Source organism: Seriola lalandi, unplaced genomic scaffold (assembly GCF_002814215.2).
Source record: "Seriola lalandi dorsalis isolate HSWRI2012SDOR001 ecotype SW California unplaced genomic scaffold, Sedor1 jcf7180002054898, whole genome shotgun sequence".
Classification (NCBI taxonomy): Eukaryota; Metazoa; Chordata; class Actinopteri; order Carangiformes; family Carangidae; genus Seriola; species Seriola lalandi.
The window spans coordinates 5972526-5990079 of record NW_019525450.1 but is presented as its reverse complement, the minus strand read 5'-3'; the positions used below and the strand labels follow the sequence as shown (position 1 = coordinate 5990079).

Below are 17554 nucleotides of genomic sequence, written 5' to 3'. Positions count from 1 at the left end.
TCTCAGCTAACATCTAGTTGGTAAAGCCTACATTAGATATCTTAGGCGATGGACTGAAAAAGAACATTCCAGTGGTCACACCTGAGTACAAATGAAAATTCACAGAAGAAAAGGCAAAAACAAACACTATTAAGTTTAAAACAGGTGCATTTAAATTGAAAGCTCCTTGTTAACATTAACATTGGTGATGCAAGTGAAAATGTGATAAAATGTAAAGTTATACTTGGCTCAAAATGCTCAACTGTTTGATAGAACATCAGAGTATCCACTTTTTCAAAGTTAGCCCGACTTTGTTCCCCTATTACTGTAACTAGCATACATTCAGGTCACATGTGTAACCACTGGTTTCCTTAAAAGATAATTAAACGGTGATGTTTGAAAATTTCAGATGTTCATTTAAAATACTCGATCTCTTCTGGTAGCCTATCTCTAGAATCGTCAAAGACTCTTGTAACCCTCAGGGTGAGAAAATCTTCTGTCCACTGAATGATAAATATAAAAAATTTTTAACTGGTTTTCCAAATTGTGCTTCTGTTTGCAAATCAAAAGACAAATGACAAAATACAGCAAGGACTGATGTTGCATATGTTAAAATAATAAAATGTACCGGTACATATGAGAACAGCCTGCTGTAATTGTAATCAATTATCATATGCCAACATGTCACATGGACTTAAATGCAGTGTTTTCATGGGAGTGGCTTAGTGTGTTTGGGGAGTGGCTGGCTTGTTCACACATTTTGCCTTGTTCATCACTACGACAGGCAGAGCCAAAGGCAGAACCGGGACACTCAGTGTACTACATCATATTCACTAATTGCACCATCTGTGGAGTGTTGTTTTGCTTGTTTTACAAACCCTCCAAACGCTGCATTTAGCAGATGGGCTCGTGCGGCCAGCTAGCTACTTAGTTTTAAACTGGTTTACCAACTTGTTTTGTAAGTTGGAGAAATGAACTTCTGAGAGACACAGCGAAGGACAAGTACACATAGTCTGTGTACGCGTACTGTTGTGACGGGCGGACTTACTTGGTGGTTATCAAGTTCAGTTTTCATTTTTCTTTTTCCTGCATCCGAAGCGCGAGGAAAAAGGAGGTGGACCCACGCGCAGTCGCCGGTCTCGTGGCTTCTTTGTATACAGCAGCAGCTGTGTGTAAATGCATGGGCACACAGCGTCTACTGCTCCTTGAGCGACAGCTTATTGGGCTCAGTCCAACCTTCATGTTTCTTCCTCAGAAATGAAGCGGCTGAACCAGGCGTAGAAGAGGAATATCAAAACTTTGCCCGAAGCCTTTCTCCCTACAGCAGTATCTCATTTACCCCAACAAAGCTGGGGTCAGTTTCGCTGCCTCTCTTTCTCCGTCTCCCTTGTCTCTGTGCGCTTGGATTGTAAACGGCAGAAACAAATTGAGCTCCGTGCAGAGTAGGCTACAGCTACAGCTGCGCGGCTCCCTCACATCATGGATGTAAGATTTTATCCGACTGCTGGTGGAAATTCTATTCCAGGAGATCCACAGAACCTGGATTTTGCCCACTGTTTGGGCTACTACAACTTCAATAAGGTGAGAAACCCATCTGTTTTGTGCTTTAGCCTAGTTTTGTGTTGTGTGTCCACGCTGGTGCTGAAACCGTGCTCCGTAACTCCGTAGCTCATCTGGTCTTTTTATGAGTGAAAATCTGTTAAAAAAATATTTGATTTAAAACAAGTGATATGCTAATTTTGCTAATTGTCTCCATTTAGCTCACTTCCTCCCTATTACCACTGCCTTTCTAAAGTTGCCTAATGAATTCTGCCCTCCCTTGCCGCAAACTTTGTTGTGTGTTAATGGAAAGGAGAGTACAATGCAAGTGCACTGACTCTGTGTTACTTTTTGTGTGGCTCAGTCCAGCCTCACTGCACCGCTAAACTCTCACTATAGAGTGATGTGATCCACAGTCATAGGCGCTGTTGGATACACAGTTTCATGTTCCTCAACATCAGTGGTGGATCATTGCATCAGCAACCTACATTAGGCTACAGTGTGAGCATTAAATGTGATCAAAGTATGATGCAGTGTATCAAGTGTCAGATAAACTCCTCTGCTCCACTGTAATCCAGTTTCAGTTCTCAACATGTTAAATAGCATGTCATAGAAACACTTGTTTGCCCTTTGGCATGTAGATTTCTTGTGTTAATCTGAATGCAACATTATCATCAAGTTACAGGCTGTTTAACTTTTATTCAGAGTATTTCACTAGCTTTAACAAATTGGGGTTGCTCTTTTTTGCTTTTTTAGATAGTGCCTGAAATGAACTCTGATTATCAGTTTTCAACTTCACAGCTCCACATAGAAATAAACACACAAAAAGAGAAATAGACAGCAGACTTTTTATCTGTTCAGTATGAATGTGTTCATTGTCAGCAATACGCTGTGTTGTGCACTTATCTTATCTAAACATGGCCTCAGTAAACCCACAGACTGTCATACTAATAAAAACAGCCTCATGATGTACAGCATAGTTTTCTCTCTCAGGTTGGATAGCATAGTTTCTGCATTTAACATTGTTAATGTTAATGCAGGAAGTTGTTGTATTCACCTTGCTACATCTGTATACAGAGTGTGCAGTGCTGTTTCTGAGTTGTTAATAATAACATTGATGAGGAATGACAAGTTTATTAACTCTCAAATGTGAGACTGAGGTTATGTAAAACACAGTTGATGGTTTGTGATATTTTGTCAGTGATGTAACACTTGAACTATTAGGCCAGTGATCCATCAGCAGCTTGACTCCTATGTTCCACAGCAAGAGGGAACATCACTATGACAGGCAAAAATCACACAACAGCGGCGGGCTGCTTTTATGAAGTCTAAACAATGGTACCCCTTACATCCCCCATCCCTCCACACACACACACACACACACACACACACACACACACACACACACACCTCCCCCTCCCAAATTATTCAGCCCTTGCAATCTGATGCTGCTCAAAACAGTTACCAGGTTTCTCAGTGTTTCATCAGCTCTTTGTCATGTGGCCAAGTTGTCATATGTGCCCAATTTCATCATGTCTTCATCAGCCTTGAGAAATTTTAACTACATTGCTTTGAATTGGTGTAAGAGACGAAGCGCGATTTTATTCCTGCTCACATTCCCCAGGTCAAGTGAAATTTTCCATCTGTAACAGTAATTGGCCACAATGCAAAAGGAGGCAGAGAGCGAGAGAGGGGAGAGTGGTGAGAAGGTGCTTATCCAGTATCTCTACCAGTTATTTTGGAGAGAGAGAGTCGGGGAGGGGGGGGGGGGGGTACAAAGGATGCATTTCATGCTAATTACAAAGCTTTTCCATGGTGAACAAATAGATTATTTTGCATGCATCTTTCAAATAAGCCTCCAGTTTATTTGAATCAACTTGCTGAAAGGTAGCACAATGCGGAGTGGTTAGTCATCCAAAAGATGTGGCATGCTTACAAGTCACACAGAACTAAAGCATTACTTCTTACATCTATTTATAAGCTGTCACAGCACCTTTTTTGCAAACAACTTTCACTAGATTCACAGTTTTGATTTGAAAACAGGCAATACCCTCTCAAAAGGCTGGCACAGGAAATGTTCAATTTTAATGACAACAGAGACAAGAAGGGCCCAGAGGCACTTTGAAACATCAGAGATTCTTTTAAATTTACAGAAAAATCCAAACGAGTGGCACAAACTTAATTAGGTGCTGCAGTCATGACTAATGAAGCTGCCTGTTTTTTGGCTCTGAGATGAAGGAGAAACAGCAGTCCCGAAGAGGAACATGCCACAACTTCACACAGCTGAATAATGCTCATAAAATATATTTAGCAAGAAAAATCACTTGCTGTAATCTGGTAGAATTAAACTCTGTTCACTCTTAAAACTCTCTTAAAGAAAATGTAAAAGGTTTATTTCTGTGATTTTGAGTGTTCAGGTTGGTGACAGTGCTGTCACAGCAGGGTCCATTTCTCTTAAACCTCCCTGACTTAAGGTTGAGCATAGATCAGTTCTGCTCAAGGGCATACCCATCAAGTCCCCTACTTGTACTTTCAGCTTGCATTGTTTTCTGATTGTCTGTTAAAGTTTGGAAAATTATAGTATAAAAAAGGATAAAATACTTTTAATAAAAGTTAAACAGCCTGTATATACTTGTGTATGTCTGTATACATATAATATAGTTCTCATTTGTCCAGTTTATCATTTTGGTGATGCCAGTGAATCATCACTGGCATCACCAAAATGATAAATGAGACAGTTAAACTTGTGTGTTTTTTTCTGGGCCAGCTCTTCAGTCAGGCACAGCATTAACCAAAGACAAGGAGCTGTTTGGTTTTTTTTATTTTTTTTATTTGTAAAAGCCAAACGTGACTGACTTTAATGGTCTCATGAAAGGGACCCTGTGTTATGCCCATATTTATGGCCATCTGGTCTTTTTTTTCTTAAGGTTTAATAATGTTTCAGATACAGTATCCATTTAGTGTGGGCTTTCATTACCTCCAGGCAAAAAGAGACTGAAATTACCAACAGATGTTAATACAAACTCTTCACCTACACTGGTGCGAACACTTGAGGTTTATTTGCAAAACTAATACCAGCACCACAGAGACATCATAATTCTTTGTAGTTGAGAACTGGCCATACATCAGAGTTTTTTTAATGACACTGTTGCAGAGACACATTGTAGATGGAAAGTTACAAACTTGTGTGACCTGTATCATTGTTGATGTTGAGCGCTGTAAGAGGAAGTATAGATTTTGTGCAAGTTATCATTATTTTTTAAACAGCCTCTTTTAAATTGAAGCTATAATCCTTGAGATTTTCAGGAAATCAAATCCCGTTTTTAATACTATATATCTACTATATATTAATAGTTTTTATAGGTAGTCACAAATGCAACAGAAAAAACAGAAAGAAAAAACGGTGATCTTTTTTTCATCAGCATGTTAGCTGAGCAAGGTAACCAACTTTGCCATGTTGTGGAAAACTATTCATGTCATGTTCAGCATGAAATTAGATTGCGATTTTAATTTCTATTGACTGAATTCTTAATTAAAGCAACATTTAATAGTTTGGTTGGTTGCCTTGTAAACGGATACTCCTGTTGCTCCTCTGTATTTCTGACAGAGTAGCTGCTCAGGTTGTGTTTGGTCTTTTATTAAACCACACTTTCTGATTTCACCAGTAACCGCGGGTGTCATCAGATCAACCAGGACTAAAAACTTAAGCAATGCAAGTTTATAATAAGACAAATTCTCTATTACAGCACATAGACAACTTTGTCCTTTATAATCTGAACTTAGATAAAGCACTCCTGAGAATTTATTCACCATCTACTTTGTATTTTATTGTCCATTCACCCATGATATGAAAGACTAACTGTGCTGTGAAAACAATGATTAGGAAGTTGTTCAGACTGTAAGACTTGACATGATGATGTAGGGGTGCAGCTGCAATTATCAGAGGATTTTATGGAGCCTGTAAAATGTGCTGTAGGTGGAAGAGAAACCTGCTCATGGTTCATGTGGCTCGCACTGACCCATGCGTACGTAAGGAAACCAAAAAAAACAAAGATTTAAGGAACTGGGGGAAGGATCTTAGTGAATTATTGTACTGTCACAGCAGCACACCCTTTATTGTGTCCAAACCAAGCTTCTTTTGTGTCTGCTGTCCCCCCTGCTTCCTTGGGAGGGAAGGGGTTAACACTCAGCTCAACCAGGGGGCCTTGTGCATCTCTCCAGTGTACACAGCTGGTGCCATTTCATCACACACATTCTAAACATATCCAAACACAACTTTAAATGTGTGTGTGTGTGTGTGTGTGTGTGTGTGTGTGTGTGTTTAACCCCAGAGGCTGTCTGCTTTGTCAAACTCAATGGTTGATGGATATGACTCCAAGGTGCATGTTAAATGTTTAAGTGTCCAAAAAGTGAATAGCTGATGTGTGTTGCTGAGTCTTTTAGTTGTAGCCTGTCAGGAGACGTCGTTTAACAGATTTATTAAACACCTAATTTTCCCACTGAGATTAGAGAGTGTTATTTTTAGTCCGTCCACTCCAAGGCACATACTGTACTTGGAGTTCCTACATCTAAGAATGACTGCTCTGTCCAACAGACCACACTAAACGTATGTCTGTATAGAGCAGATGTTTCTCAATGCACAGGTCTCCACTTACAGCACTGGGTCTTAACATGGATTTCCTCTCAACAAAGTTGCTGTGATCCTACAAGGACACATCAGTGACAGAGACATATTTGTGGAAACTGTATAATTGTGTTTGAAAACTGGCTTTTAAGGGGTTTACAGTGGTTGTTTCTGAAGACGTTGTATGGTTGTTTTAAACCATGAGCCTGATAGTCTCTGATTCCTGTGGCACCACATTATCACAGCTGTCAGTCTCTTTACTTTGTTGATCATGTTAACATGTTGACATTGTAGACATATGACACGTATGCACATGCACAAGCAGCAGCTAAGTCTCTCAGAATTAGCTTCTCACTTTCAAGCTGTTTTTCCAGTATAATCTGAACCAACATTGTGAACCTGTGGGAAACGCAAGACCAGGTTATCTGTTTTGTTTATGAGGTGGATGTGACAATATGGCCCTGAAATCTTATACAGACATAGACCATTACCCCGATCAGCACTCGTAAAGACCTTCTGTAATCCTGCCATCACTGCTCATAAATCCTCTTCATTACATCTCCCAGTGCTTTACTCTGTGTTGTTCATTTAGACAAACCTCACACTCTAAAATAGTTTCTCTTCTGCTGTGTTTGGCAACCCACTGTCCATCTGAAATGGCTGTAGACAAAGAACATGTGATTTCATGACCAGGGACAAATCAGGGCCTAAATACAAAGTACAGTTAAACCAGTTCAAGAATCAATTCTTACATGTTGGATGTCTTTGTAGAGTGGGCCTACCGTGTGTGTATGACTTTATGTTTCTCCATGAGGATTAACCCCGGCAGTGTTGGTCCCCACTGAACTAAAACAACAGTCTCTTGCTGGAAAATGTGTAGCTACATGCTGTTTCAAAAACATCTCTTTCAGTGATAAAGAGGATGAATGCGCAGGAGAGACACATTTGTTATTGGATTTTGATCATGTACACAGCATCGCTGCACCATCCATCAAACCATGTAAGTGCCTGAGGAAAAATTGTTTCTTTTGACATCCAATGTCATACATTAAAAGAGGAGTTACTTGTATTCCTCAAAGTGTTGAATGGCTATTTAAATGTTCTGATAATGATCATTGGTTTGTCTTCATGATTTCTTTAATAGCTATTTTTTTTTCTGTTATTTTTTATCATTATCAGATTCACAGTAGAGTTTAGATGTGTAGTACAATACAATCTATTGCTTGAATGAAAATTGCTCCTTGCGTCATTATTACTTTTCTCCAAAACATGTTATTATTTGATGCTTCATTACTGTGCAAATGGAACATGGCACACTAATAACTCCAATGTGTAATTTGTTTTAATTTTGGTGGTTTTGATTAAACCATATACAGTATAACATAAAAGGGCTATCCACACTGGCATCAATTGCAGTGTTGTATTCAAACACATTTTAACTAATGTGTTTGTTTTTTTTTTGTGTCTGAGGAAAAGCCAAATAAGCTAAGCCCACTCCAAAAACATCCATAAATCCTAGTTCCACGCTGAGACTGAACTCGTCTATGAGAAAGTTGAAGGATTCTTCTTATTTTCTGTGAACACTGTGCTCCTTTTGAATCAAACGAGAGATATTTTTCCACTGTGATAAACTGTTTTAATCTGGTTTTGGCTCACTACATCTTTGACAGCCTCAACCTTGCTGACTTATTAAAAGGAAGGGGGGAAAAAAAAGTCCCTGTGCCCCGAAAAAACTGCTTTTACCGTGAATTAAGCAGTTTTCAAAAGGACCAGTCAATCACTTCTGGTTGGCTGATTCAATAAGTGTTGTGTCCCTTTAGTGGTTAGCCTCGCTGTTAAGGCACATTCATTTTTAAAGCTTTCCAGAGACGCAGCCATTCCATGTTTCATAGATCTAATGTCCAATTCTCTTAATGGGCTCACAGACTGTATCAAAACATTCTGCTGTTTTCCTTTTAAGTTGACTTGCTTGACTTAAGCCCTTGGCTCTTTTCAAGGAGCACAGGCCACTGACGAATGTCCTGCTGCTCACACAGTTATGGGTAAAATTTTCGAGAGTGGACTGGAGTTGAATTCATTGCCACGCTGTTTATATCAGACTTCTTTCCTCCAGCTGTTACTGTTATTTTCTCTAAAGTCAGCTTCTAGTCGGGTAAATGCAGAATCACATTTTCAAGATGAAGATATTATTTCCTGTAACACATAAGTTAGTCCTGTCAACCAAACTAGAATTATTGGCCGAGTGTAGGTTTCATTTTATGTTTTGATTTAGCTGTGACCATTCCAGCTAAAGCAGCCTACTCATAGAAATATTAGTCACTGTTTCAACAATTGTTCCTGTATCAGTTTGAATGTGAATTTCTTTCTCATTATAGGCTGTGCGGGCTGCAGGTGTGTGTAGTATTACATTTTACGCAGTGTGATTAATTCACCCTTTACAGCGGCCCCCTCCTACATCACACATTCCCATAATGCAGTGTGTTACCAGGTTGTGCTAAAAGGACCGACAATAGTAGCAGGTGTGCAAATACCCCTTAGACCTCTCGGACAAAGAGCTTAAATAATGGGGGTAAATAAAACTTTTATTTGAACGGTCAAATAGATGCCATGTTGTAGAAACCTGCCGCATGGTTCAGGGAAGACTGACTTTGAACGTAACCTGTTTATCGCACAGCAAACTGCGGAAGCATCACTTTGAAACACATCTGTTAATGATTAGACTGAATTATTCATTGCTTACAGATATAATAAACAGGATTGGTCACTGTTTTGTCCCTTTTTCGCATGATTCTGTTCATGTTGAGCATCCTGTAGTGATTGTCAAACACTCCCTCACAAACATACAGTCTGTTTGTGGTAGTTGGATAATGTTGACGTCTGTCTGAGCAGTTACTGCCATAGCAATAATACTGCAGCCTATAAAGCTACTTCACCTCCCTAAATGAGCTTTAATAGTCTCCCAGAATTGGAAAACTGCCATCTCACCCCGCCTCAGTTTAAATGAATCTTTTATATACATGCATGTGACTGATAAGAGTATTCATTGGCATGAATAGTTTGTTTTTTGTCATAATTCATGTCCTGTTTGAATGATATCAAGCTCTTGATACATTGCACTGATGGAGGATTGTCTCGCTCTTCTGTTAAGTCCCGGAGGAGAATGAAACAGCTGTTACTAGAAAAATATGTTTGCCCTTTATGTCTTCCTTATACTTGGTTTGGCAGAAATGTGTATCCATCTTGGAGAGCAATTTCACCTTTTAAAAGGATCTTCTGCACAGGAATTAAACAACAGTTACTCTTTGCTAATGTCTAATATGGTTTATTTATTATTTCTGGCCTCTAATTCACTGTCATTCTCTGCACAGTCACCAATTTTTTACAACCATTTGTACAATTTCTCCCCATAAATAACTTTTATATTTGTGCGAACCGTGATAACTTGACTTGAAGCATGATGCACTGACCTTTTTCATCATTGTTCTGTGATCATTATCTATCACTATATCCTGACCAAGAACTGGTTAGAAGAGTTGTCTAAGCATAACCATAAAAATGTAAATCATGTTTCAGCTGTCAGGACGGGACACTGTGGGGGACTGTTGACTCTTTGCGTCACTCTGACGTCGTTCTTTTAGCCATAATTGTCCAACAATTGCCTTCATTTGAATGAATAAAGCTCTCGAATATTCCTGAAATATCACTGCGCTCAGAGTTTCCGTCTCATAAAAATCATGCAGTATTCATGAATTGATCTACTTTTTATTTAGTCGCGTGATCAAAAGGAACAATGGACATGGCCTCGGTTAAAAACTCCAGCCACATAATAAAGGTCCAGTCCCTGAAACCTCAGCTGGGATTATGAATGGGGTCCATGGAATTCTTGAGCCAGCTTCTGATGTTTTTAGGAGTTGAAGTCGAGGCTCATTCACAGCATGTCCTCGTTTATTGTGATGTGTGTGTTTCCGCTGGCTCAACGACTCTCGCATGTGGTCATAGTGTGGGATGGCAGCAGTAGAATCAAGATCAAGGTCTCTGAGGCCTCAGCATTGGCAGGGTTCCCCTCGCTGGACAGCCACTGACGATTCTTTCAAATGACATTCCTTCCAAGGAAACTGATCTACTTCCTCATCTTTGGAGGTTCTGACTCACGGTGTAAACTTTTCAAATACCTGAACAGCCTTGGGAAAGTGTTCCGTCTTTTTTGAAATAGGCTCCACCACATTTGTGTGTCTCCCGCTGATAAACAAGAAGAGAAGCTGAATGATTACACTGTTTCAAAGGCATTACAGGCAGCTGATTAAAGTGTTAGGTCGGAGTTAGCCAAGGTTAACCGTCCATAATGAAACACTTTGAAAATAATGATACGCTGCATGGTTTTATGAAGGCTTGTGGCTGCTCAGCTCAGCAGTGCTGACCTTCAGCAGTTCTGCGAGCTAATCGTAGAGACCCTGCAGCACCCCTGTAGTTTCGAGACTCCATTAGCTTCTGATATGCATCTAGGATAGCAGACCTCGTACAAGGTCTGTCTCTGAAACCATTGCTGTGTCACTGAGGTGGCTGACCATCACTTTCAACCCTCATCATGGGATATGTCTTCAGCTGCTGCTTTGATTTGTGAATGTGGATATGTGGCACAGTCGGCCTCAATGAAGTTGTTGGAAAGAGCAATTTTCACTTTTTATATTGTGGTCAATTAATAAAAAGTAAAAGAAACTTGACACCATAACAATATTAATATTAGATCACATGTGAGTATTTGTCATTAGTCTCGGTTTCTGCTCTTGCCAGTACTTCATATTTTATATTGAATCAATGCTATGTGATTATAAGTAATACCTATCTAGAAAGAGAAACAACATTATTAGCTTTGACTAACAAGTATGTATAAGTTAATGTGTCTGAAAAGTGTTAACACTCTCACTACAACTTACTACAGGTTAATAATGTTTCTGCACCCCCACGTTTGTTTTTTAATTAATGTTTTTTATGTTGTTTATTTTTTTCCTCATGCATTGATATTTCCATAACAATAAAATCTTATTTAATTCATAAAAATGTTAATTTCATTTGACTGAGTGGCATATTGATAATTGACAAATGTGTGCACTGCTGCTCATGAAATTCTCTGGAGCTACACTAATGTTTACTGTTAATTACTGATTTAACAGCAAGTAACTTGTGCTTGAATACAATCACTGTTGAAATGACATACTGTCCTGTAGTGTCCTGCAAATAAGTATTTTGCTGATTTGTGCTGTTTTCTGCTGTATAGATGGTGACGAATAGTGGATGCATGCAAATTGATGTATTATGCTGCTGGTAACACACAGAGGCACATTCCTATTAGGTGTAGTTGATGTAGTGGTGAATTGTCACTAAGTTTAGCTCAACATTTACGAGCATGTGCCCAGCTTACAGTAAGAGTCCCAGTTTACACAGTCCTAACACAGTCACTGGTTTCTGTTTGGTTGTTTTGAGGTTGAGGGATGTGCAGCTTCACTATTAGTGGGTATTGATATTTTTAGAAGAACATATCCCTAACAGGAACTAATTAACAAATAAGAATAATTGCCCTGTTCTTTCATTCATCACCACAGTCTCTCATAACAGGCAAGCTTCAAGCAGGAACAACAAAGTAGTACATAAATCAAAGTAGTTTCCTTTGCCAAGTCAGAACCCCCTGGGAGGTACCTTGGTGCTTAATTAAAATCCAGAAGGATCATGTTGTAAGTGTAGGTGAGCGAGCCCTGAATAACAATGACAAATCATGCCCCAGAGCATTAGTGTTGTGTTTTGGAAAAGAATAACAGCATCTCTCTTTGTTTTCTGCACCAAATAAACACGATTTAATGTGAAAGAAGAAAACAGTTTTCATTGCATTGTGGCACAAGGACTGTGTTGAATGTAGCTTCTCCTGAATGCAGAACCTGCCAAAACCAGAATTGACATATTAATCTCATAATTATCCACACAGGATTATAATGAAACAGCTCATTATTAGACATTATTTGATGGCTTACCCCTTTTCAGTGCACTGTTTATCATCCCTTTTAAGCCTTGCAATCCCTCACATGTATGTGCCAACAACAGAATGTAACCATACGTTTGTCAAACTGTCACAGGTCATCAAAGGAAAACTGATGATTTTCACAGAAATTTTCCCTCAGCGATTTAAATTGGTCTTATATAAGTTTTACTAAACACACAGTGTTTGTTGCTGTTTTTTGTTACAATGGCCACTAGTAACAATTTCAAAAGAGTAGTAAATGTGAAATGTCACTCAACAATATCTGTCTTAACCTTGCTAACATTAGTTCACATTAACCACACCAAGCTGCTGGTCATACCAGACTGAGCACAGCTGTTCCAGCAAAAGCCCTGCTTTGACTGGCAAAATAACTCTCCTCACCACTGAGATCAAAAAGATGCCAAATGATGAAATTCATGTAATATTTTACAAAGTGCTTATTTAGCATTTTTAAGACTTCATATCCTGTACTAAAAAATTAGTAATGGCACAAAGACATTTGCATCAACATTCTCTATGTTGTGTGTATTGTTCGATGTCAGAGGCTATGGTGGCAGTCCTCGGGGCTGTTGTCCCTGATCTTTGAGTTTCTAGATCTGACAGTCCTGCAGTGACCAGGCCAGCCAACACTGACTGGTCTCTGGGCTACAGCCAGAGATATTGTGGTAAATCATCAGATGAAAGACGATGTGGAATCCCATTTTCTAGGGACAGCGATTGTAATATAAACTGTCCTACATACTACATACTGCTGTTTCTGCAACCATCATAATTCTGATGTGCACTGGCTCTTAGTAGAGGCTAAAAAAAGAAAAGTACATTAAAAAGGGAATGTGTGTAGTTATCAGCAGAAAAAACCTCTCCCAAGTCAAATCCGCTCAATTACAGAGCTCTGGAGAGCTATCCCCAAGCAACCCTTCCACTGGCTAATCAGTCACAGCAAATTGCAGTGGAATATTTCAGACTCGACAGATTTGAATAAAGACATCATGATTATTTCACTATTGTACAGTACCCTCAAATAATTTTAGAGGCCCTTTAGCTGGAGCCAGCATAAACTGCATAACTCCTGATTTAAGAAGAGGGGGGAAAAAGTCGAGGGAGAAAAGCAAAAACAAGGGCTGTCAGTCAATGTGCTGAGCTAATTGGGTCGATCTCTTTAGCGAAGATGAATGAAGAGATTAACTCTCCCTATGTGTCCAGTGAATCTCCCCCTCTGGCTCCAGGTAAATTAGCTGATGACAAGTTGACAGTGGGAATTCTGTTTCTCACTGCAAATTAAAGCTGCAGTCAGCTTTTACAGCAGGGCGCCCCCTGTTGAAATCACCGATTTTTGTCATTACAGGCTTTTGTTTATATATTGATTAATTGGATTAGTGACGTTTGTCTTTCAGGGTTATTTGACTGACTGCACCTGACTGACATGGGAAACCCTTTTACATGTATTTTAGGCTATAACATGTTTGCTTGCGTTAGTTACAAGTTATTTTCATTAGGTGTTAATCACCTTTGCATATAAACAACAAGGATACCAGGAGATTTGAGTTACAATATTGCATGTCCGGATGCTCTGTGCAGACCGTATATACTGGCGGAGAATTTGGAGAAACGGGTCAAGAATGAGCCTAATGAAGACAAATGAAAAGTGATGAGAGAACATGTGCACAGGAAGGTGTGAGTGCAGAGCAGACTGTGCCCTGCTCTCATTTATTTTAGTGGAGAAACTCACAGCATGATCCTAAAATAGAGGTCAAGGCTCAAATACAGAAAATGTCAGTGACTCCTTTTTTTAGCTGCCTGCAGTAGAGAAATGGGATAAAAGTGTTCAGAGGGAGCTGTGGTCAAAGGAGGAAATCAATACAGCTGTAAAGGAGGGTCGTACAAATACAACATATACATTTATTTTAAATTGTAAAAAGAGACAGGTTCAGGATTATTTGCTTGTGCACTCTTTCATGAGCATGAAAGGGGATGTTGGAGGAACATGTCAAAACTATATCTACAGGACATGACAAACCGTCGTGTCTGTACATTTTTACAAATTATTTGGATTAACAGTCATTTGCTTTTTAACTGCAGTGTGTACATAGGCTACTTTTTAACTGCAGTGTGTTTATACTGCACATACACTGCACAGGCGCAAGATTTGTAAGGCAAATGGATTTTCACCAGTTTGCCTGATCAATAGGGAGATTGGCCACACACTGACAAGTGTCATCAACAGAAAAGATTTTTAAATAGAGCGTTTTACTGTTTTTTTTTCTCTCATGTGAACACTTTGCTAACTTACCTTGTTCTTTTGAAAGCACCTCCTCTATACACGGCAGACCTCCAAGTTTCTGTGTGCCTTTGATCTCCCACCTGTCGTTTTAAACAGCCGAAAGGAATCATTTTTACATTATGACTAAAAGATGTGTAGTGCGTCTTTGTTCCGAATCTCTTTAAATGTCAGTGCAATGATATGGAATCAAAGTTGAAGCTTAGTGTTTGTAATTATTCAAAGCTGGTATCTTAATCTCTCGGTGCTTTTGAAGTAGGAAATGTTAAAGTGACATTTCGAGTTTAACTACTGTTAAAAACATTAGTGAAGCACTTAGCCTGATGGTTGCTGTCACAAGAAAAACAATGTCTGCGACTCAACAGCTGTCAGGTTTGCTAATGATGTCCTGGTGTGCTGTCAATCTAGCAGATGAATGGACAATAGTATGCCAAAGAGAAAATGCTTGAAATAGCTAATTGCTTCTAAGAGCCTGCTCAACCATTCTGTAACTACTATGTTTTCACAGATGTCTTTTCCAGCTGCTATTTCATTATGGAACTCAAAGACGGTACAGAAGCAATGCACTGGCTTTCTTGATGGGTCTGTGTTGTTGCACATCAAGTCATAATGATTATAGATACATTATTGCCACTGCAGTGGGCGATAAAAAAAAAAACGGCACGTGCAGAGATGGCACAAAGCGCAACATCCATATCTGTGCATTTTCATTATTTTACCTAATTTGCCCCAGTCATTCCGTTAATCTCTGCCAACTTGTTGATTGTCAGTTTGGAGACACATTTCTGGAGAGGAGCCCGAGAGTATTTGCAGCCGGACCTCTGTCAGCAGCGCCAAGCAACACAGCCACAAATTGGAATGTGGTACAGCTCTGGGAAAGCAGCCAAGATTTAAATTAGACAATAACCTCTGCTCTCTCTATATTGCCTCTCTTTTCCAGCTGCAGGCCTAGCCATTTGTTTAATACAGTCAGCCCTGTAGTATATAATAGACTGATATATGAGTCACCGCTCAGCAGTTTGTGTTTTTCAGATTTATAGAGATTGAACAACTGGTCGGTTTGTGCTTACTGTGGACTTATGGTTAGAATAACAGAAAAGACACAGGTTGCACACCAACTTGGAAAGTTATTATCACAGTACACAGGAAGGTTTTAAAATCTATTACTGGACTGAAATGGCAAATGAATGGCTGCACACAATGCTACAAAAACTGTTGCAGGTTTAGTGTAAAGATTTCTTAAGTGTTTTAATAATTGCACTTTTTTTTTTCAAATGCCACAGCCCCTAGAAAGAGTACATTTCATTTTGCAGACTATATGTTTCTAATAATGGTTATTAGTATCCGATATTATCAAAACAATGTGATACTTTAGATTAAGGCTTCACTGGACTGAAAATCTTGATGTGGTTGCTCTCAATACTTTGGGCTTCTGTACCTGCACTGTAAATGCACCAAATAATGTATTGTTTTTATTCACTAAATCAAATATCTTCCTTTTCTGCCATTACTCAATAAGAAATGAAGGACTGTGTTGAGTCCATCACTAAAAGCTCTTGACTGTGCACATTCCCAAAGCTGGTTATAATGAGTGTATTAGCCAGTAACGGCACACAGGGAATAGAAAAATGCATCTGTGCTGCTAAAGCAATAAGAGAGGACTCCACTCCCAGCAGCTTTCAATAGAGCTTTATGTGAATCCAAGTCCGAGAGCTCATAGCCACACGACAAACCGAGAGAAGGAGCACAAACATCACCATTTGCGCCACCAAAAACAAACCCATTTCCAGTGACAGAAAGCTGCTTTTCTTCTGTGTGACATTTAACCATGTAATTTTTAGTTATTAGCTTCCTTAACCCCAGAGCAGCCTCCTGCTCTGAAGTAGAAGAGTGACAAACAGAGCAGAGTAAGCTTGGTTCAAATCCACACCTCTGATACCATCTTGAGTTGGAGTTGCTTCAAAGCTGCCGAGAGTAAACAGCCTTGAGACATGGCTTAGCAGTAAGAGCAAGACAACACCACCAAGCCAAGCCTTTCTCATGTTGCTTCCTCAAGAGCTGTGTGTCCATGCAACAGCAGCCATTGTGAGAAAGCTACACCATGTTTCTGAGGCTCTCTCCATCATCTAAGCCCCTTTGTGGCTATGGGCCAATGGCTTTGCACCCCGCCAGATCAAAGATGGCACCCCATTTAGCTCGCGCTTTCTTTTAGGATTTGCTCTTGAGAGCACAGAGCAGACTCAACAGCTAGAAAAAAGAAAAAAACGGGATGTTGGATGTTGACCTGCATAGTATTGAGACTACTGGGCTCAGGCTATGGGTCCATTATGACAAATGCTGAGACTATCTTTGTTTTGGCAGCATTTGCAAGTCTTAGCCTTAGAGAAAACAGTAGCTATGGTGAACCTCAGTGTATTTTAGATCCATTGTATAACATGCTGGCATTGGAACTGGCTGTGCTGCAAAATTATGGTGTTAATGTGTTAGTGTATTGTCGCTATGTTGGCTCTTAAATCAACATTTACACATAAAACTTGTTGACAAAGAATTTTTAAGTGTTAACATTATTAAAGAAATGAGGGAAATTACGATTTTAAAATAAAAGTCTTCTTATTTTTAGCCATGCTAGTGGCGTGGCAGTGTTGGTCTGTCGGCCTGTGCACCACTTTGGTCCAGACTGAATAACCTTAACAAATATTGGATGGATTTCCACAAAAGTTTGTCCAGACTTTCATCTGGTGCCACTGTGACAGAGTGATATTTCTTGATAAGATCCCAAAAGTCACTTTGGCCACGGTGCCGTCAAACATGAGGGAAAGAGTGTTGTAAAAAATGTACATCATGTGATTCACAGCTTTTCTGCCTGAACTAATGTATGAACTAATGCAATAAACTCAGCTCCAAGTTCTTTAACAGAAAGGCAAAGATCTTACAAATACTATCTCACCCTAGTCTGTTTGCATCTCTATGTTATCACCCTTATACACCAAGTCTGTGCTGAATATAAATTTAGTCCCAAGGAATATGCTGAATGCACCAACTATAACTCGCCTTTTACTGTCTGTCAACACCGCCATAATGACTGGGAAGCTTGAAAAAACAT

At 39.4% G+C, this 17554-nt stretch overlaps 1 protein-coding gene across 1 annotated transcript in view; it reads left to right on the top strand.

The window, feature by feature from the left end:
* The first annotated feature begins 753 nt into the window (after positions 1–753).
* The window catches only part of tox3 (TOX high mobility group box family member 3), a 39309-nt gene continuing 22508 nt past the window's right edge, over positions 754–17554 (top strand). The window contains exon 1 of the mRNA XM_023429595.2: positions 754–1560. Within this exon, the coding sequence (XP_023285363.1) occupies positions 1459–1560 (102 nt within the window). The 5' untranslated portion in view covers positions 754–1458. The remainder of the gene's footprint in view (positions 1561–17554) is intronic.